The sequence below is a fragment of the Rhinolophus sinicus genome, chromosome 4 (genome assembly GCF_057876585.1).
Source record: "Rhinolophus sinicus isolate RSI-liver-muscle chromosome 4, RSI-T2T, whole genome shotgun sequence".
Taxonomy (NCBI): Eukaryota; Metazoa; Chordata; class Mammalia; order Chiroptera; family Rhinolophidae; genus Rhinolophus; species Rhinolophus sinicus.
Window position 1 is genome coordinate 70874185 of NC_142504.1, and position 22302 is coordinate 70896486.

Consider the following 22302-nt stretch of genomic DNA (forward strand, 5'->3'; position numbering starts at 1 on the left):
ATATGTCAATTATGTCCATTTCATCTAATGTGTCATTTAGGGCTGCTATTTTGTTATTTATTTTCTGTTTGGATGATCTATCCATAGCTGTCAATGATGTATTTCAGTACCCTAGTATAATTGTGTTTTGGTCAATTTCTCCCTTTAGTTCTGTTAGTAGTTGCTTGGCATATTTCAGTGCTCCCTGATTGGGGGAATAAATATTGATGACTGTTATGTCTTCTTGTTGTATAGTTCCCTTTACCATTAGGAAATGTCCATCTTTGTCTCTTGTTACCTTTTTCACCCTGAAGTCTGTTTCATCTGATATCATTATGGCTACACCTGATTTTCTCTGGGTACCATTTGCTTGGAGTGTCAATTTCCACCCTTTCACTTTGAGTCTATGCTTGTCCTTGTAGCTGAGATGTGTCTCTTGGAGACAGCATATGGTCGGGTTTTGTTTTTTAATCCAATCTGCTACTCTGTGACTTTTTATTGGTGAGTTCAGTCCATTTACATTTAGGGTGATTATTGATATGTGAGGATTTCCTGTCATTCTATCTTTAGTTTTCTGGTAAGGCTGTGTCTTCATTGTTCCTTTGCCTTTTTGTTTTTGTCTATTTTTTCTCTGTGGTGGTATTCTATGATGTTTCCCTCTGTCTTTCTTTTATTACAGTATATGTTTCAGTTCTGGATTTTTTTTTTTCTTTTTCTTTTTTTTTTTTTTTGGGGGGGGGGGAGGGTGGTTACCCTTAAGTTTATGTAAAAGAAAGTTTGATATTTAGAGTATTCCATTTTCTTCAGCAAGCTTATTTTCTCCATTCGCATATTCCGGTTCAGGCCTTTACTCTCCCCCTTTGTATATTTTGGTTGACACAAATTGTCCCTGTTGACGGTGGTCGAATAGCCTCCTTTAGTATTTCTTGTAGTGCAGATCGTGTATTAGAAAATTCCCTCAGCTTCTATTTGTCTGGAAAGGTCTTTATTCCTCCTTCATATCTGAAGGATATCTTTGCTGGATATATTATTCTTGGCTCATGATTTCTCTCTTTCAATAGTTTGAATCTTTGGTTACACTCCCTTCTGGCTTGTGGAGTTTCTGCTGAGAAATCTGATGATAATCTAATAGGCTTTCCTTTGTAGATTACTGTCTTCTTTTCCCTGGCTGCCTTGAGGATTCTTTTTTGTCGTTGATTTTAGACAGCTTTAATACAATGTGCCTTGGAGAAGGCCTGTTGGGATTGAGGTAATTAGGTGTTCTATTTGCTTCTTGGATTCGAGGATCCAGTTCTGTCCACAATTTGGGAAGTTCTCATCAAGAATTTGTTTGAATATATTCTCTGTTCCCTTCTCTCTTTCTTCTCCTTCTGGTATGCCCATTATTCTTATATTGCTCTTTCTGATGGAGTCAGAAAGTTCTTGTAGAGTTCTTTCATTTCTTTTAAGTCTCAAGTCTCTTTCTTCTTCCATCCGTGTCATTTCCTGGTTTCTATCTTCGATGTCACTGATTCTTTCCTCCATCTGGTCAACTCTACTACCTAAGCTAGCTATTTCATTCTTGATTTCTTCGATTGAGTTCTTAATCTCCAGAAATTCTATTTGTTGTTTTTTTTTTTTAATTTCAATCTCTTTCGTAAAATGCTCATGTTGTTCTTTGATTGTGTTTCTGAGTTCCTTAAACTGCCTTTCTGTGTTTTCTTGCATCTTGTTGAGTTTTTTCAGAACTGCAGTCTTGAATTCTCTGTCATTTAAGTCACATATTTCCATATCTTTAAGTTCCTTTTCTGGAGACTTTTCGCTTTCTTTCTGAGCTGTCCTCTTGCCTTGGTTATTCATGGCAATTACTGATTTATTATTTCTCTTCCTAGACATGTAGAAAGAGATGTCTTCTGCAACAGGTTGATAGGAAGAGGTCTTTATTTTGTTTTCTAGTACTTGTTGGTAGAATGTTTTATTTTCTCTCCGACTGCAGCTTTTTTTCTCTCTCATTCGGTAGTGCTATGTTTTCTCTGCACTATTCCAACTTCTCACACAATGGGGGGGGATTCCCTGGGAGATGGACTTCTCCTCTGTTAATAGTTCTCCTGGGTCACAGGGCTCAGAGTCCGTGTGGGTATGTGGAGAGCTTTTGAAGTTCCAAAGCTCTTCCTGCACCAGATTCAGAGCTCATGAGTTTCAGCAGTTCTGTTTACTCCTGCAGGGATCTACCCAGATAGGTGGGGCCAGGGGCAGGGTGAGTTGTGAGAGGTGGCCTAGAGCAATGGCGGCGACTACCACCACAGCTAGTCCTGCTTCCACAGCTCCGTCCCTTTTGCTGGAACTACTTGGGCTGCGAATCTGTGTCTGTGGTCCACAGTTCTCAGAACAGCATTTATTCTGTTCTTTTGATCTGACACTGCTACTGTTCCGCTTCTAGCACCAGGCAGGTGGGGGTGGGGCGAGCTCTGGGAGGGTAGGAAGTGGGCGGCTAGTCTCAGTGCCTAAGGCTTCCATTCTCTGCTCGGCAGTGAGGGCTTAAACAACCATTTTCAGCTTTCTTCCCTCAGTCTTTTCTCTGAGGTCTCTGCCGTGAGTGGGGTTCAGCCATGTTATATGCTGCCCCCTCAGCCCTGTGGGCCATAAGCGGAGCCCTAGCAGTCCGAGTTCTTCCCTCTCCTGCAGCTGCGGTAGTTCCAGGATACAGCAAGCTCGGAGCACCGAGCTAGGCCTGCATCCTGCACCCGTGTGCCTCCGTTTCTGCACTTCTCCCTTCCCTCCTCCCCCACTCGAGTGATTCGCCGACCTTTAGGTGGGCCTCTTCGTCTTGCCTGTCTGCTCTGCAAGGAGTCCTTTGTGGAGTTATAGTTGTTCTATTTGTTGTAAATTCCAGGAGAGTTTTACAGAGGCTCACCTCACACCGCCATTTTAGTGACGTCCTATTACAAGACAAGAATCTTAAATGAAACAGTTTGGGATGTTTTAACAGTAAACTTAGATTTACTGCCTGAAATTGCTTTTTTCTTTCTTTCTTTTTTTTTTTTTTTTTTTGTAGGCAGGGACTTATATTTTAGATTGACATTTGTATTTAATAATTTTCAATATGTTGTCTAATTACATTTTTTAAATGTTTATGTTGCATTCAGCTTTAAGATTCAAATTTTGTACTTAGCAACCCCTAAGTGGAGTTGTACTACTGTTGATGTAATTTTTTACAACTTTGAAAATATTACTGTAGTGTGGTATTCAGTTTCTTTATATGTTTTCATAGAGGGGAATTTCCAGTGCCTATATCTATTGCCAGTGAGTTCTAAGAACACAAGGTATATATGTCTCTAAAGGGCTAAATACTAGACTGAAGTGACACACACAGGAAAGTGACCTAACTTGATAATGACATCAACAGCCAAGAGATGCAGGGAGTTGAGAAATTCTCTTTTAAAAAGTGTCCCCTCACACATTTGGATTATCTGACATGCAGTCATATTTTCTAAGATCATATATTCTCTTGTACATTTAGTTAAGTGCCAAGTGGATGGTATAGTTAATATGTGCCATAGGAGTTTGGATTTCTAAAAGCACAGAGTCTTCTTTTCCACTTACCCCTCTCCAGCAATGAGAACTTTCATTCTGGAATGGAGGTGATACAATTAATCAAAGGAGTATTATCTAAGAGCAGCAGGTCTTAAAACTTTTTGGGGATGATACCTGTTTGCACTAAAAAAATTATTGAGAATCCACGAAGAGCTTTTGTTTGTGTAAATTATATCTATTGACATTTACCATTTTAGAAATCAAAACTAATATTTTTTTTTAGATTTTGTTTTTTAAAACTTATAATATTTTTAAATACGTATTAATCCATTTAAAATAAATCAGTAACCCCATTATATGTTAACACAAATAACATATTTTTATGAAAAATAACCATATCTTCCAAAAAAACAATTTAGTGAGAAGCATAGCATTGTTTTACTTTTTTTTTTTCAAATCGCCTTAATATTTAACTTGATAGAAAACACCAGGATTCTCATCTCCTTCTGCATTCTATCTGTTACAATACATTGTTTTGGTTGAAATATATTAAGAAAATCCAGCTTCATACAAAAATATTGTTGGCAAAGGGGGGCATTTTTTAATAACCTTTTCCTATTTTATTCTTTGGCCTTGCTGACCCATGAAAGGGTTTTGAGGAACCCACAGAGGGTCCTAGGCCTCACTTTGAGAACTGCTGGGCTAAGTAAGATGAGACCTAGTTTCAAATCTTAGTCCTTTCATTTTCCAGATGTAAAGCCATGGGAAGTTATTAACCTTTGGCACAACTGTTACAAACATTAGGAACAATATGCATGCAGGATCTGGTATATAGAAGGCATTCAATAAATGGAGGCCATTCCTAAGAGAAGGTCCTGAAGCCAAGTCATTTTACAGGGAGATGAATTTGCATGTTCTGAGTCAGAAAGGAAGTTACCTTTCTGAATATGGGTCAGAGATCTGAAAAGTATGAAAATTAGAGGAAGCTTGAGGAAGGTCTGGTGGCATCAGGGGGTGAGGTTAGGAACAAACAGAAGAATAAAGAGAGACTCCCTAAGCAGTCTGGGATGGGGAAAAACAAGAGTATGAGTTTGAAAGACTTTGATTGAAGCCAAATATTGTAGACTTTTATCTACGTTCTTGCTTAGTTTTAATAACCTTTTTAGGGAGAGCTGGGAGAGGAGATTTCTAAATGCTGGAAAATATACTCCTTAAAAATAATTTAAAAAAACTTATTCAAAAGATTTTTGGAAAAATACATCATTATTAGAACACTATGAATGTGACCCCATGAAAAGAAACTTCTTATTGCATTGTGTAAAAGATGACATAATGTTTTTGTTTAAAAGAACATTTTAGACACAGCAATAAAACTGCCACAAGATATTTATCATTTAAAGGAAGGAAAAAAACAGAACAAAACTCTCAATTCTCTGCTTGGGATGAGCAGAATAAAGGATTCCTTTCTCTCTATATTCACAGTGGTATCAGGTAAAACTAGTTTTGGAAACTAGTTTGAGTGTTTCCAGCTCAAACACATTTTGTGTCTGTGGTGGTCATTTACAATTTTCAGCAACTTACCTAAGAAGACTCCAGTAATGAGAGTGTGGTTAGATCCCAGGTCTCCAATTTAGGGGTGTTGCTTTGGGTAGGTCACACCCAGCTTCTGAAAGTCTCAATCTACTCATTTGTAACATGAGGAAATAAGATTGCATCAGTGGTTCTCAAAGTGTGGTCCATGGACCAGCAGTATCACCATCATTTGTAAACGGTTAGAAATACATTCCTGGGCCCCATCCCAGACCTAGACTCTAGGAATGCGACTCAGCGATCAGTGTTCTGACATGCCCTTCACATGAGATTCTGTGCATCTATGGTTTGACAAGCACTGGACTAAATAATCTCTAAGGCCCCTTCTAGTTTCAGTGCTGTAAGATTCTGAGAGTCGTGTGGCTCATTATAGCCCTCAGGCAAATGGTTGTCTGGAGCAATCAGAATAGAGACTTGTTCTTTTATAAATATCCAGAAGCTAGACTGCCTTAGGTAGCTCATTTCATTGTTTAACCATTTCAGGAAACTCATACTTTATTGTTTATACAAAAATATATGTAGAGCAGTGATTTCTTTTAATTGATTTTTGAATCATGGTTTCCTTAAAGACTCACAAAGAACAATAATGATTCTCCAGGAGGGAGCAGGCGGAGAAATCCATGTACTAAAATATACATTAAATTTGTATATAATTTCAAGAGGTTCACACATTGCCTAACACCCATCCATGGTTCTCATGGATTTGGTTAAGAAGAATTGACTTAGAAAAGAAGGAGAAGGGGAAAGGCAAGGGGAAGGAGAAGAAGGACTGACTTAGAACATTTTCTGTAAATTGTTAAGGAAAGTAAGCACATTTCTAGGTGTTCTGGAATAGAGACTCACCAGATACATTTCCTCCAGTTTCCACTTTTTAAATATGTGTCAAGCACTTACTTATGGGAAAGGCACTAAGTTAGGTCCTGGAGTGGGATATACCCTACGTTCTGTGAGCTTTCACATAACTATCTGAAAAGTAGACTGAACAAGTACTGAATGAGCCACAAATTCCTTCTGCTAGAAAATATTTGGGGAGAAATTCTCAAAAGTGATGTCACATGAGTTGGTCTTTGGAGATGAGCTAGAGAGGCACTTACAAGCTGAGAGGATGGCATGAGGAAAGGCTGGAGGCGAAAGGCTGTCCAGGAGGCCCAAATGACAAAGGGGCTTTCCATGAAGAACTTGTGGTTCCTTCTAAGCTTTCAAGGGCTACATGGAAATCTCTAGAAGGAATGAAGTGGAATCCTTTCCTTCCCACACTTAATCTGCCCATTTGTCAATTCTTTGTTTTAGATCCAAGGATTCTCTTGAAAACAAAGAATTTCTTCCAACTGAAAATGCATTGTAAACAATTAGACTGCTTTTCAAACAGAGTGAGTTGTAACCATTTGCCCACAAGACATTTCCTAGAATTTTCAGCTATATTTTTGCTTCAACTTTAAAGAAGCCAAAGATGGGTTATTTTAAAAAACTAGTAACTAAGTTCCTTGTTCTCAAACGTGCCTAGTCTGAATTGATTAATTCTGGATACTTCATAGTTTCTCATAAGACATGGCCTTCTGGTCTTTCAACAAGATTTTAATTAATTCTTGTAAGAAAGACAATTGTCTACTCATTTCTTAGACCTTTCCAATTATAGTTACAGTAGTTGTGTCTTGATGACCTCATGTAGCCCAACATCATTTCTTGGCTGTTTAATTTCAGAAAAAATAGGGCAGTGTGCAAGGGTTTTCTGATTTGATTGAATCTTCATCCTTGGTATTCACTGCTAGATATATTAGGACTTCATTACTGACGGAGGCAGCTTACATTCACTGTGAGAGGAAAAAAAAGATTTTAAGAGCTGATTTTGAGGCTACCTTCTAAAAAGTTGATTGAAGGAAAATGATGTTATTGCCTTGTCTGAAGGTGGAAGATATACAATACACGATCAGAATTCAGGATGACAGAATTAAAAGTTAAATGGCCTGTGCTAAAATCACCAATTAAATAACTTTTTTTTTTTTTTAAGATTTTTATTGGGGAAGGGGAACAGGACTTTATTGGGGAACAGTGTGTACGTCCAGGACTTTTTTTCCAAGTCAAGTTGCTGTCCTTTCAATCTTAGTTGTGAAGGGTGCCGTTCAGCTTCAAGTTGTTCTTTCAGTCTTAGTTGTGGAGGGCGCAGCTCAGTTCCAGGTCCAGTTGCCATTGTTAGTTGCAGGGGGCACAGCCCACCATCCCTTGCAGGAGTCGAGGAATCGAACTGGCAACCTTGTGGTTGAGAGGACTCGCTCCAACCAACTGAGCCATCCGGGAGGCAGCTCAACTCAAGGTGCCATGTTCAATCTTAGTTGCAGGGGGCAGAGCCCACCATCTCTGTGGGACTCGAGGAATTGAACTGGCAACCTTGTGGTTGAGAGCCCACTGGCCCATGTGGGAATCAAACCAGCAGCCTTCGGAGTTAGGAGCACGGAGCTCTAACCGCCTGAGCCACCGGGCCGGCCCCCTAAAGAACTTTTATGGAAAATACAAATTACATCTTTTTGTATGTTTTATTACAACCCACGGCATAAGGAGAAAAAATGTTTTTCTCTCTACCTGTATATACTAAGTCAAACAGCATAGGAAGTCTAATAACCTTACTTTGTGTGCATTAAAAGTAATCAAAAAGTCTTGCCTAATGAAGAATTAACACCAATATAGGTAAAGTGGGTAACAGATGTTTAGAATATTGTGCGGAAAATTATGCATTGGAACCATGCCTATACAATGCTAAAGAATCAGTCAAATAGTCCAAGGTCTGCAGAGTGGTGTTGTCAGTGGTTCCCATCATTACAATCAACTGGGGAGTTAGAAATATTGCTGCCAGGTTCCATCATTAAGTCCATATCTCTGGAGATTGGTTTTTAAGGCTCCCAGGTGATTCTCAAGTACAATTACAGTTGAGATGCACTGGCCTTCATGATACCTGCACAGTTGTCACATTCACTCAGTGATGTGATTGATGGAAAGATGCAGACATACAGCTAGAAAATGTGTTTGTTGTTTTTGTTTAATGGCAATTAATTTGAAAACATCCAGAGAGTATTACATAAAGCAGGAGATAACATAGCAGTTTTCCAGAGGTACGACTTCCCAGGCCCCGAAAGTTGCCCATAGTGATGTATAACTGTGATTGATAATGCCCACATGGCCTGAGGGTCTCCCAGGGGCAGGTAGCATCACTGGCCTCTCTACCCTGAGTTCTGTCTACTCCCGCCTCCCCACTCCTATGCCTCACTCCCTTTGTCTCTGTTCTGGGGGGCCTGCCTGCAGTGTTTGCTGCTCACAAGTAAGGAAGCAGCCTCTCCTCCTCCCACACGTTTCTGAGTGTGTGCTGCAAGATGGGTGGGGCTCCCCTGAGGTCACCCCTGAGCCAGCCCAGCCAGGATCCCCAAGCATCTATGGGCCATTCCTACAGTGGCCAATTAGCAGTTGACCTAACTTCTATTTTAAAGATTGGAATGATTTTTGTCATTAGAGTTTTTTGTGGCATAACTTTTTAGGTAAATGATTTATCATAACAGTTGATTAGCTTATTTTTTCACCACTGTCTAAAGCCACTTCAGACAAGGCAATTTTTGTTTAAGATCAGAACTTGCTTAGCTTAGTATCCTTTCATAGGAAAGAAACCTGGAGTGCCTGTCAGACAACAGTTGGCTTGGTAGTTATTTGGCAATTATTTCGTTTTTCTGAGAAGGGAAGTGGCTGTATAAGATTATATCATGCATCTATTCTGTCATGTTCTGCCTTTCTTGAAAATGATACATTGAAATCTTTTGAAAGTTTTTGTTTGATTTCACTTTTCTTGTACTCCTGACATGTCTTTTTTACCCTATACTTATGGGTCAGAATAAAGGTGAAATTCTCACACAAGTTTGATACACACACACAAAAAAAAAGACATTCAAAATTTTATTAATCATTACAGTGCCATTTAAAATTTTACTTTCCCTAATATTTCTTCTACTTTTTCCCCCAAGCAAATCATATCATTTATCCTAAGCCTGAAAAGGGAAGCATTAAGAGTGTATAGATTCCATTAACCTTTATGAAATGGAAAAGAGAGAGAAAACGATGGATAGATGGTGCTTTCATTTGACGTTTTTTATTGATTACAGGCTTGGGTTTTTTTTTCTTTCTCTCATTAAAACTCTTTAATTTTAATTTTATTTTTTAAATTATCATATAATACATTTTGCCTTTTCATACGTACTTTTTTCATATATGTGGATTCACGTAATCACCACCACAATCAGGATACACAAAAAACCTCCCTCATGCTGTCCCTTTGTAGTCACACCCATTTCCCACCCCTACCCCCTGGCAACTACTGATCTTTTCTCTATCACTATAGTTTTGTGTTTTCTAGAATGTCATGTAAGTGGAGTTGTGTAACCTTGAGGCTTGCTTCTTTCACTCAGCATAATATCTTCGAGATTCATCCAAGTTGTTGTATATCTCAATTACTTGTTCCTTTTTATTGTCGAGTAGTATTTCATTGTCTGGATAGACGACAGTGTGTTTATCCATTTTGCTACTAAAGGATATTTAGATTGTTTCCAGCTTTTGGCGATTATGAATAGAGCTGCTATAAACATTCTGTGAAGAGAAGTTTTCGCTTCTCTAGGGTAAATGCCCAGGAGTATAGGATTGCTGGGTCACATGGTAGGAACTTAAGAAGAAACTGCCAAACTTCTGGAGTGGCTCGACCACTGTGCATTCCCACCAGCAATGTAGGAGACTTCTGGTTGTTCCACATCCTCGTCAGCACTTGGTATGGTCAGTACTTTTATTTAGCCACCTAATAGATGTATAGTGGCCCAGATGTGGGTTTTATAGGGGAAAGGAGTGGGCCTTGGCACTCTCTGAGCTCACTGTTTACTCTGCAGAGTCAGAGGTGCATTGGGACCTCAATGTCCTGGGTAACAGCTCTCTCCTAACATCTAGGAAGCTCAGCGGTGCCTGTTCTAGTCTCCTCCTGGCCCAACTGTTATCTGAGGAAGAATGAGAAGGGACAGGATAGAGACAGAAAGAGAAGCAGCTTCAAAGGAATGGAGCAGTTTGCGTCATCATTCTTCTTTCTCCCATTTCTCCCTTCCTTCTTTCACCTCAGTGGAAAATAAAGGGAAGTTGCGAGTTGATCCTTATAATTAAAATTGATGTCTACCCTGAGGAAGACAAAAGACATTTTACTTCATTAAACAGTGACAGAAGAAAAAAAAAAATCTAGCAAAAAGAAGTTGAAATAATCAAAGGATCTCTGTGTTTTTATCCAACTCACTCTGCCACCAGCTGTGATTCTGATTAATATCCTTGAAGCATCAGAGAGTCACTCTGCTGGCAGGAGTCCTCATTTAAAACAGCAGCAGCCAAAAAAAAAAATCTCCCCCAAACCAAAAAATGTGTGTGTAAAATTATGAGGAAGGATGTATCTTTTCATTTTTCAAAACATTGGCAGAAAATACTGGCAAAATGTAGGATTTGGGAATTGATAATTAAAACATTTATGAGAAAGCTGGGGAGTATACAAGCTACGGAAAGGTTTTTGTTGTTCTCATACATTTTTTATAACAAGTTTGGATGAAGCTACGCAGAGCTAAAGAATCATCTACACCTAATTAAATGTCCCTAATGGAGCTCCATATCTTCATATGTTTTGTAGCCACATGATCACAAAAGATATATTAAATTACTTGCTTGATAGCCATTTTTGTATCATCAAGTCATGATTACCTTGAGTAAGAGATAAAAGCAATATATTATTGTAAATTAAACACCATCATTACTAATCTTTACAACACATTCAAGTAAGTTCATAGTAAACTTTTTTTGGAGGGGTAGTGGCTTGGAGGGTTTGTTAGGGAAAGAAGTCTAATATGGATTGCCAAATATTTGAATGGTTTCCTATAATCATTAGCATTTATAAGAGTACACTGTGTAATGAGTTCACACCATAAAATAAGCTTTGAATTCTCCTCAATGGATAAAGGAAATTATGATCAATTTTTTAAATGTCTTTAGCTGTAATAAACCCCTGGTATCATCTGCCTACTCATATAATTATTTATGGGAACATCGTGTGCCTACATCCCTCTAAGTGCAGTATAGCACAGTATTCAAATATCCATCTCTCAAATGCACTTTCTCGTGTACAGAGTAATACATTTTTCACTGAACTAAGAAGTCATAAATATTTGGGTGCCTGGAAGTACATCTTGTAGTAGTAATTCACCCTACTCTTTATTTTCTTCAAAAATTAAAGTCATCACATTTATTAAGGAATCTCACTTTACAAGTTTCCAGATTTTATTTAGATACATTTTCAGGAAACCTATAGAAATAGGAACCTATTGCTTTCATTCTGTTGGATAGATAATCTTTAGCTTTGAGAGGCTTAGTGTCAATGACAGACTCTTGATGTTTGCTCACCATTAAAACATTTGTGACCTCAGCCATGACAAAAGAATATGGGTCAAGTACTTCAATCTCAGAGATGTGAGAAAGTAATATTTAACGAATATTTATTAAATAAATGAATGGATATACTATTTTATTTCTACATTTTCACTCAAGGTTGCTTCATAGATACTTTTCCAGGATGTATATAGCTTGTGTATTTCAAATTTCAAACTATTGTATTATAATATCATTTCATTCTTAGTTTACTTATTTATGGTTGAAAAAAAAGCCATTTCCACATCATTGAAGGCATATTAGAAAACATCTTTGTACACATAACTTTTTTCCTTTTTGAGTTGCATTTTCAAGGTACTGATTCTAAAGTTGGAATTACTGGGTCCCAGGTTGTGATCAACGTTCTGACTCTTATTATTACATGATTGTTCTCTAACTTGATTGCGCTCATTTACAGGATTTGCAGGACTCCTTGCAACACCTGCCCACAGATTTATTGTTTTAATTTGTTTCCTAGTTCAGTAAGTGTGAGATGGTACTTTATATCTATTTAAATGTGTGTTGCCATCATTGTCTGTGAGGCTGAAGATTGTTTCAAGTGTGTCATTTTAGTGTTCCTTTGTGTGAACTGCATTTTACCTCTTGTCAAGTTGAGGTTTGGTATTTTCTTAAGGGATTGAAGTAGGTATTTCTAATAGGCTTATATTCACAATGTGTGGGAAATTATTGTGATAATTATAGCTGTTTTTATTTTCATCTTAGTTCTCATTTTCATGTCATAAGGAATTATTTTATTTCATTAAACTTAAGCCATTAATAGATTATAAGAGTCAAACAAACTCTAGCTCCTCTCCAGAATTAAAATTTCCAACCCCCCTCAACCCCCTCTCCCACTTTCCCTCTTTCTGTGGTCCTTTTCAGCTTTTGTTGGTTACTTCCACAGCATATGGAAATTTCTGTGAATGTCATGTGAGGAAGCAGAAGCAGGAAAGTAAAGAAGGAATATTACGGCCGTTTCTGGTCTGCACTGCCAATGCACTCTCTGCAAGATGGTCTTTTTCAAATTTTAAGGCCTATAGTCATTTGATTAATTTCTACCCTTCCCTGCTTTTTCCTGATTATTCCCACTTCCTGAAAATTGAATATTATTCTCCTTACTAAACGATTTATGACCAGGATAATGACTTACATAGGTTACATTTCATTTCGAAGATATACAGAAGATGCCAAAAAAAATGTATACACATTTTAAGATAACATCTTTTTAAATGTGTATACATTTTTTGATACCCCAGTATATTAAAACCTATTTTAATGAATTTTTAAAAGGAATTTTAAAATGTTATAAACCAAAATATGTGACGTATTCCTATTTCCTCAGGCTATTTTGATAGTTAAGGTCTGATTGCTGCTCCTTGTGCATGTAAAGTTTCAAGAATTGTGAGGGTTCTGCCAACCCAAGTCAGAGGGTCAGACAGCTGAAGTGATGCAGATTAGAAAATAATGAGTGTAGTAACCTGGGACACCAAGGTTTCAGCACCGGCTCTGTTTTTCCACAACTTGTCTGTAAATGAATCACGTTGTCAGGCTTCACGGAGAACACTGAATAACCAAGCTGCCAAAGCATTATCTTTGGAAATAACTTAAATTACCATTCACAAAATCCTATTTATCTTAAACAGTACCACACACAGAAAAGCACAGTGCAAAGCAATTCGCTGATATTTTTTAAATATTCAGATTATATTTTCATCACATGTGATCCTTGAATCTTTCAGCTTCTTGTGTGGCTTTAGTCAAATAAATAACTTTGTTTTTTAAGTTTATTGAGGTGACAGTTGTTAGTCAAGTTACATAGATTTCAGGTGCACAATTCTGTAATATACCATCTATATACATCACATTGTGTGTAAATAAATAACTTTTAAAAAAATGACATATGCCAAAATATAGAATTTTGCTCTAACTGAATTACTGAAGTAAGGAACAAATTTTAGTGTCTATTCCCTTGATATGTGTGTGTATCAATCAGGACCATTACAGGAAGCACGTTCTGCTGTGAGTTCTGGAGAATGTGACAGGGAATTTTACAGACACCAACAAGAGGTGTTGAGGACCAGAATGGTGGAAAGCTGTTACCACCCATAGGCTGAAACGGTGAGCAGAGCAATCAGTGTTAACAGAGCCCACCGCAAGCTGACATAGTGGGAGACAGACCATCTAACAAGAACTGACCTTGGAGACAGATGCGGCCTCTGGCAGACACATGGCACCTAAGCAGGAAGGAAGCTTGGGGAAAAGACCCTAGTCTCTCTCTCTCTCTCTCTCTCTCTCTCTCTCTCTCTCTCTCTCTCTCTCTCTCTCTCTCTGTCCTCTACCTCTTCCGTCCTGATGGCCAAAGCCAACCCAAGTCAGAGGGTCAGGCAGCCTAAGTGATGCAGTTTATAGGGGTAGACCTTCCCTCCAACTCTCTAGTGCAGAGCAAAGCAAAGTAGAAAATGAATCCAGGTCCCTAATGGAGAATAATTAGCATGACAGAATTTTGATGTTCCCTTTGAAAAAATCTATGTTGGTAAACACATTCAGCAGAGCAATGTACAATAGACTCATTGTCTTTTATTTTTAGAATCATTTATCTTTTAAATAGATCTCTACTTGCATTATTTGTTTCAAAGATACATATTTAAGATCTTTCTATATTATCTGAGTAGCAGGAACACATAGAAGATCACACATCGGCAATAGTTTCACCACAACTAACACACAGCATCCGTTTCTTACAACTTACAACTGCAGACTCCAATCAGGAAAAATTATAAGAACTCAAAAAGAACAAAAACTAAAACATATCCACTGCTCCTAGCATATTTATTTATTTTCCCCTTTCTTTTGAATTTCAGTTTGTGAGTCTTCTTTCTTGGAAAGTATCACACGATTCCTGAAGGGATAAAAGGATCATTCTATTAATTTTGGGGAAACTGCACCATCCTCTACACAAGGCAACCATTGACTAGTACAGTGAGAATCTCAGTCCTACAGTCCAATTTTCTGAGTCATCATCTCATGCCAGACTTAGCATTTTATTCATTTTTTAATTCAAGTTAGCCTTCTCTTTGAAGCTGTATGCTTTTGGTTTTAATTTGCTACATGTTTTCACTTTGAAGCAGATGAAATACTTTGATATTTTGGGATGTCTCACCATTGGTAGTTGCAAGTTATTTTCACGTATTTATTTGTTAGAGTGGTAAAATTCTCCCCTTTATGATATGAAGAAGCATAAAATATTACTCAGAGAAGGTAACTAACATTTACTGCACACCTGTTATGTGCCATAATTTTTTATCTTCCCCTTTGTTCTCTATACGTCATTTTATTTCACAAAGAAGTTTGGAATAACTTTTAACCAGTAACAGTCCTTACAATAGCTATATGCTATAGGTGCTATTAATTTCACTTTATAAGTAAGGAAGAGGTCCAGAGAATTTAAGTAACTTTGTAAAATTATAAAGGAACCAGATATTTAAGTTAAACCTCTCTGTCTTCACCAAATCACCAAAAATTAGATGATCTTCTAACGTTAAACTCAATACCATGACAACAAAATATGCCTCATACCACACATTGAATGCTTTTGGGTTACACCTGTCAAATGGGATGACATTCTGTTGCAGCAGATCTGTTCAAGGAATTTTGGATCTGCCACAGATAGGCCCTAGATGATCCTTAGAAACTGAATCTAGGAAATAAAGGCCCCAGCTATTCACCACTTTTTGCCATACCCCTGTTTCTAGTGGCATTATGGATAGAGCGCCTACACAGGAAGGGCATGGGTCCAGGTCAGAAATATGTTAGGGAAGCACTGAAGAATTATTCTCTAGAACCATGTCCCTTAAAAGAATTAATCGGAAATTTTCAAGGGCATTTATCAGCTGAAAACAATTCCACAGCTGTTCGATTCTCAGATGTTGTATGATTACCCCATCAATTTAATAACAGCTTTTCAGGGAGAAAACTATCATGTTAAATATATTAATCAGTTTCAAATCCTGATTTCAGAAATGTTGAAATGTTTGGAGAAAGTACATGTTAGAAATGAGGAAATAAAGAGTTGCTTGTGACATAGTTTTTTTGAAGTAAACTTTTTTTTTGTAGTCAGCTGATATTCAGATGATATTCTGAAACCAAAAAGGAAGGAAGGTGTCTGTTGTGTTTTGACTGTGCTGCTCTGAATGACCCGTTTAGACCGTGATTCGGGTAAATGGAGCGTGGCTGGGGCAGTGGGCTCTCCCAGGGCAAGTTAGCAGACCTAGATTAAAATTATGACTCTGCCACGTCTCTGAACTTCTCCAGGCTTCATTAATACAGTGGGTGGGTAGACGAAGGCCTATCTGGTGAGGCTGGTGGAAGCTTTAACATGTGTGGGATATCTTGCCTGGCTTGTGGCCAGGACTATGACTGTGTTTTCTACAGTGGTTATATGACCTGCTGGTCTCAGCCACCCTTCCTGGGAGTTAAACAGTATACTAAAAAGAGTCAGAAAGTGTTGTTTCCCTGACACATCTCTCTGCCTGAATTCCAGGTTTTCCCTTCTCTATTCAGTAGCTATTTTCTGGAGTAGGTAGAAGGTGTCTCTGGCATGGTGTTCTTACCCACCTGCCATCTTCCTTTCTGCTGCTCTGGTCCTATTCCTGGGAGAGGCCAGTGACTTCTTGGGGACCTCGGGGACTGCTGAAACTCTAGTACCAGTGCTGCCAATCTCATGTCCCTCAGGGTTCCCCAGGAAATGCTTTTAGTTTGCACTTACACTTTCATGACAGCTCTTGAAATTCCATGGGATATTTACGTTATTATGAGGTTAAAATGTTTAAAGTGAAAACAACCACTTAGGTCCTAGTTCTAGCTCAGTCACAAACTATTTGTGTACAATCAGTAAGCCACTTAGCTAAGTCTGGGACTCAGTTTCTTTCTTCCTAAAATGAGGGCTAGAAGAGCTCATTTGTTTGGTCCTTTCTAGCGCTAATATTCTCTGTGTTAAAACCAATTGGCCGTGGTGAAAAACACCAAGTTGCATTTGTCGTATTTAGAAAACATTAGCTTTAGAACATACTTAAACATATACTATTTAGCATTTTAAAAGTAAGTATCTGTTTAATGTTGGGAGAAATTAAATTGTAGGCTCCAGATGTGATTCCGTTTTCTGTGGAAGTATATGTTTAAATCACAGATCTCTAAGCAACCTTGAGGCAGTTGCCAAGATTTCTGTCCTCCCTTATGCTGTTTTCCTGTACCTGTTTTCAACTCTGTGGGATGAAGATTTTGAGAAGTTGTTTCAGCAACATTGGCTTCTCTGTCTCTTCTATGTTTAGTACTTTCTCTAGCCCGGTTTCATATTACAGCCTCCAGTGCATTTCCTCTCTGACTAAGGAGCCCCTCTGCCTTAGGGATTTGATCTGAGAGCCAACTGAGACATGATAAAGCAACATTTTCTAGTTTGATGTAAAACTCGACATTCCAAATCTTTATTCTCTTTTTCTTTACTGTTTTTCATATGAAAGCCATAGGTAAAACCACAACACCTTAGTCTCTTAAAAAGTTAAAATTTTGTGTTTTGAAGACCTGAGTGACATTTGATGGAATGTCACAGAGCTAAATCATGGAGTGTGTGTGTGAGTGGGGTAAGGGGGTGGCATTCACTTTTTATGTTAGCCGGAAATATATCTGGTTCTCACATATTTTAGAGATTCAGAATTTGTAAAAGCTTTTTATTTTTTTTTTCATTTCTATGTCCTACTTCCAAATCTTATACTTATCTCACTTATTTACATCCACAGAAAGTACTGAAAATTGTGACCTATTTCCACTTTCATTATCCTCTGGAGTCCCTAGCTCTTAAAATCCAATAGGAGAGAATGTTCTTAACTGAATTCAGGGGAGAACTTCATATTTCGATACTGTAAGTGTAAACTCCCCCAAACTGAAAAGCTCCAAAATTAAGATAACAAAAAAGCAAATGTAGGAAAACTAGATTCTCTATGAGTTATGATAATGGTGAATCTTATCTTTCATAGTAATAATTGCTACCATTTTTAAAGCACTGGTTACACTCCAGACTCCATCTGCTGTATATCAATATAAATAAAATTAAATTTTTGTTTAATCCAAAAAAGACTTCTTGGATTTTTCCAAATTTAGAGAGATCTGATTACAAATATTGACCAATTAGCTTCCACTCAGTTCACTCTGTGAGGCCCATCGCAGATGTGGTCCTTATCCTCCAAAGGAACAGAAAGTAAGGTACAACCAGATGCTCACATGCCTGCTGATATGGAGGGATAGGCCAGGCTGAAAACTCAAGCAATGGTTATAACAGAGAGCCCCAGGATGGAAATCATGGGGCCAGGTGCTCCGAGTGAGTTACCTTTACTTTTAAGTTGCGTTGTTTATCACATAGACAACCCTATATGCTGTGTGCTAGAGGGAGAAGGAGGAGGAAGGTTTTAACAATAGTTAATGAATCGAGCAATGCTGGGAAAGCTAGGCAACATTTTGTGTGTTTGTACATATGTGTGCATGAGTGTGTATCTTTACATATGGGGGTATGGGTGTATACATGTATGTGTCTATACACATGTATGTGCTGTGTCTCTATGTATGTGTTCACGAGTATGTATCTATTGTTATGAGTGTGTCTATATATGTGTCGATACATGTGTATATGAGTATGTTTGTATACAGATTGTGTATGTGTCTATACTTATGTACGTATGAATTTGTATATGTATATGTGCTTATACATGTGTGTACGAGTATATCTACAGATGTGTGTGTATATCTATGCATATGTATCTATTTACGTATAGGTGTTTGTATCTATACATTTGTATCTATGTGTGTATCGTACATTGTGTATCTATAGGTGTCTATATCTTAGCTGTTAAGAACTTGGACAACAGAACAGCAAAGAGCTGGGTTCAAGACTCTCCCATCATAATAGTATGACCTTGGGGGAATTTCTTAACCTCTTTTTCTTTCAATCACTTCATCTTTAGATTAGAAATAATAACTCATGCCTCAGAGATTGTACTGAGGGGCATATAAAAATGTTGGCAATGCTCTGGCTTCTAAGCAACTAAAAGTATTAGTCATGATGATCATCACCTTTATCATCATTGCTCATCCTCACATCCAGAGGAAACTGAAGCTGTGGGAGGGAGACATTCCTCTCCAGTGTCGTAGGCAGTACATAGAAGGTCCAGGGTTTTAGCCTAGGTCAGTCTGCATATTGCCCAGAAGTATCTGTTCCAGTTATGAACAGTAGACAAAGTCACACCACCATGGTGGGTGAATGGGAGTAACTTGCACTTTTTTGTACGTCTCTAGTTGAGAACGGAGGAGTGGCCCCTACCCTGGTGGTGGTATGGGCTCCGGACTCTGATGGACCTGATTTTGAGCCCTTAATACATCACATTGTATGATCTGGGCCTGGTGTTTATTTATTATTGTTATTGTTGTTGTTTTGCTTCTTTGCGTGTTTTTAGGACTTCACATCTACAAAACTGGACTACTAATAATTATCAGTTAATGATACACTCTCATCAGTATTACCTCTTTACTTACTTATTTGATTATTAGTTAGACATTTTAAATAATGCAATGAGCACCTATAAGGCCACCTCCCAAACAGAAGCTAGTATTTTGATAGTAACCTTCCTCTAACCTTTGGGGTGTTCCCTTATTTTATCCTGTCTCCACCTAAAATGACCTCATCCTTAGTCTCCTGTTTGTTATTCCTTTACATCCCTTTATATGCAATATTATAAGCATATATACATTTATAAGTATTCTGAAAAGCACACTTTTCATTATGATTGTCTTTAACTTTCTAAAAAGGACATAATGGTGCATATAATCCTTCGAGGCTAACTTTATTGGGAAGATTCATAGTGTATTGTGATATACATTTGTCCTAGTCTTTAATATTGTAATGTACAAAACATATTGTAGCTTATTTATACGTTCTCTTATTGATGGGCATTTGTGTGTTTTTCAGGATTTTATTGTCATAGAGAGAGCTGTTTTGGCATAATTAAACATAACTCTTCATGCACATGTGCAAGAATTTCTCTTGGGCATGAATAGAATTGCTGGATTGTAGGTTGTATGAAAGTTCAACTTTAGGAGATAATTGTTTTCCAAAGTTGGTTGCTCCAATTTTCACTCTCATTGGAATATGGATCCATAGGATCCATAGTCCTTCAACACTTGGAATTGTTAGACCTTTCCATTTTTGCTAATTAAATGGGTATAAAATGATTACCTCATTGGGGTTTTAATTTACATTTGACTATTAATGATGCTGGACACCTATTCTCATACTTATTGGAATTATGTGTTTGTTCTGCAATGAAATGTATATTCATGTGTTTTGATCATACTTTTCTGTTGGGTTACTTGTGGTTTTCTTATTGGTTGCTAGGAGATATGGGCAAATTGCTTGATCATTTTGAGATCATTTCTGCATCTGTAAAAATGAGGATGATAATATTATGTTCATAGGGTGGTACTAGGATTAAATTAATGTTTACATATGATACTGTAAATACTGGCATATAGCATAATAGACGATCAAAACAATGTTAGTTCTTACTCCCTACTAACAGAGTAGGCCCCATTCCTACTGGAGCTTCTGCTTGGTGGACTGGCTCTGTTACAATTACCCCTTTTGCTTAATGGAGAATCTCTGCTTATTGGTGTAGCCAGTGTGGCCTCCTAATATTGTTGTACTTCAGGGAATAAAGCAAGATAACTGAACTCAGACTCCCCTGGAGGAAATATGAGAAAAGAAAGTGGAAGGAAAGAGCTTCCACGGAGTCCTTAGCAAAATGAAGGGGGAAAAAAATCATTATAATTATGACATTGATCTCAATATCCTTGTCTGTAGATATTTGAAAAGTGTGTATTAATATGGCGATTGGGAAAACTAAGGATGTAAAAAATATCCATATGCATAACTAAACTGAAAATTAAACATCAATTTTCAATACCTATGACACTTTTAAGCTTTCTGTTTGCTGCTGCTGGAAGCTACTTCCACAGCACTTTTGGGAGTGCTGCACAGTCATGCAGAGATGCTACCCTGGGAACCAGGAAAAATACCAGGTGAAAATTCTGAAGGGCACCATCAAATGCTCTGCAGTTATTGCTTCCTGTTCCTGGCTTGTTTTTGAGTGTTGAATTCAAGAAGAGTATCTGGATGTGATAGTAAAACAATTGCTTTTACCATCCTGGATTTTTTTTTGTGTTTCATTGCGAATATTCCTGGAGGAATGGAAGCTGGAATGTCAGTGCTACAGTAACTTTGAAACTGCTGCACTGCAGCATGCCATCTTTCATCTGTCTCTATCTGTGTTCAAAGTCCCTCTTAGGATTTGGAGGTAAATATTTTGTATTCCTAACATTAATGTATACTTATGAGAATTGACCATTTTTAGTGACTACAACTCTGAATTTGATAAATATTTAAGCAAGTCCACTGTAAACTGAACCAGGGAAATGTGGAAATTATTCTTTAATGCATGCTCCCTCTTTAAATGTTTGCTCATTCATGCTATGCTAATTGTTCTCTAGTTTTTCTCTGGTTTTAAAGCTCTGCTGTTCAGTTTTTAGTAGGAAAATCTGTACTTGAGAACAGATGGAGTTTAGCTACAATGTCATCTCACCTTCCCCTTTGTCCTTCTTAGTACACGTCAGTCTGACTGATTCATCAGAAATTCTTTGCTCTAAGAACACATGCTTAAAGAATTTGGAAACACCTTTTCGTTGTGATGGCACCTTCAAATTTTATAAGTAGTTAAAAGTTGGAATGCTCTCCAAAGTAAAAAATGCCATGTACTTATGCTTAGGCTTTGCGATTCACAAATTGTAATTAGTTTTTCTTTGTGCCAAGAATTACACAGAATAGTCAAATATAATTTAAATTTATTTTGTAAATAACTGTAAGAACATCTTCATTAAAACATGGATCTCAAAGGGATGGAGCTGCTCATAGACCAAGCCTAGGAACCTATTTCAGGCTGGAGAGTCTTATGTACAGCTCCCTTGTGGTTTTTGTAGACCTTGTATTAATCATTGGGAAAATGAATTTGAATAATAATTGGTATTAGCAAGGTATGTATATAGCTGCAACTGTTGTTGGAATATTCTGATCTTGATATGTTTTTAACAAAGGGGATTCCTAATGTTTCAGAGGGGCTCTGTCACCTGCCTCATCCTGAGGGACACGGGGCTCTGGCTGAACAGAAATACAGCCCCTTTCCTGCCAATCACTAGGTCGCTCATTTCTCTTAATTATTTTCTTTTCTGATAGTAACTTTCAAAAACAGTACTATTACATGAGAGATTATGGTGTGATAGTTTGAGCATTATTCCTATCTTTATAGCATATTATATTTTCTTTAAATATCTAATTCTGAAATATTTTTCACATTTTTTTTCAAGGAATCTAGAAATTTTTGCAGAACTATACAAAAATGACTTCCCATAATGGATGTTAAAGAGAAAATACGCCTCCTTTTGCAGAGCTGTTTTGCTTTACAGTGAACTTTGATAGAAGGTAACTTTTAGTTGCCAATCAGTAAGAAATTATTTATACAGAAAACCAAAATCGTGCACCTGGATATTATTTGTACCTACAGTTTTATTCACATTTTATATGTAAGGATATAAAGACCCAGAGAGATTGTGAATTACTCAGAATTAAACAGGAAATAGCAGAACAGCGGGAAC

The 22302-nt window shown here is 37.6% G+C and overlaps 1 protein-coding gene across 5 annotated transcripts in view; it reads left to right on the forward strand.

Annotated features, from left to right (window-relative positions):
• EPB41L3 (erythrocyte membrane protein band 4.1 like 3) overlaps positions 1-22302 on the forward strand; it is a 237916-nt gene that overhangs the window by 38286 nt on the left and 177328 nt on the right. The window contains exon 1 of one of the 5 annotated variants that reach the window (XM_019755720.3): positions 20734-20951. The exons of the other annotated variants lie outside the window; for them this stretch is intronic. Within the exon in view, the coding sequence (XP_019611279.3) occupies positions 20897-20951 (55 nt within the window). The 5' untranslated portion in view covers positions 20734-20896. Of the gene's footprint in view, positions 1-20733; positions 20952-22302 lie in introns of those variants that run through there. 5 annotated transcript variants of the gene reach the window in all.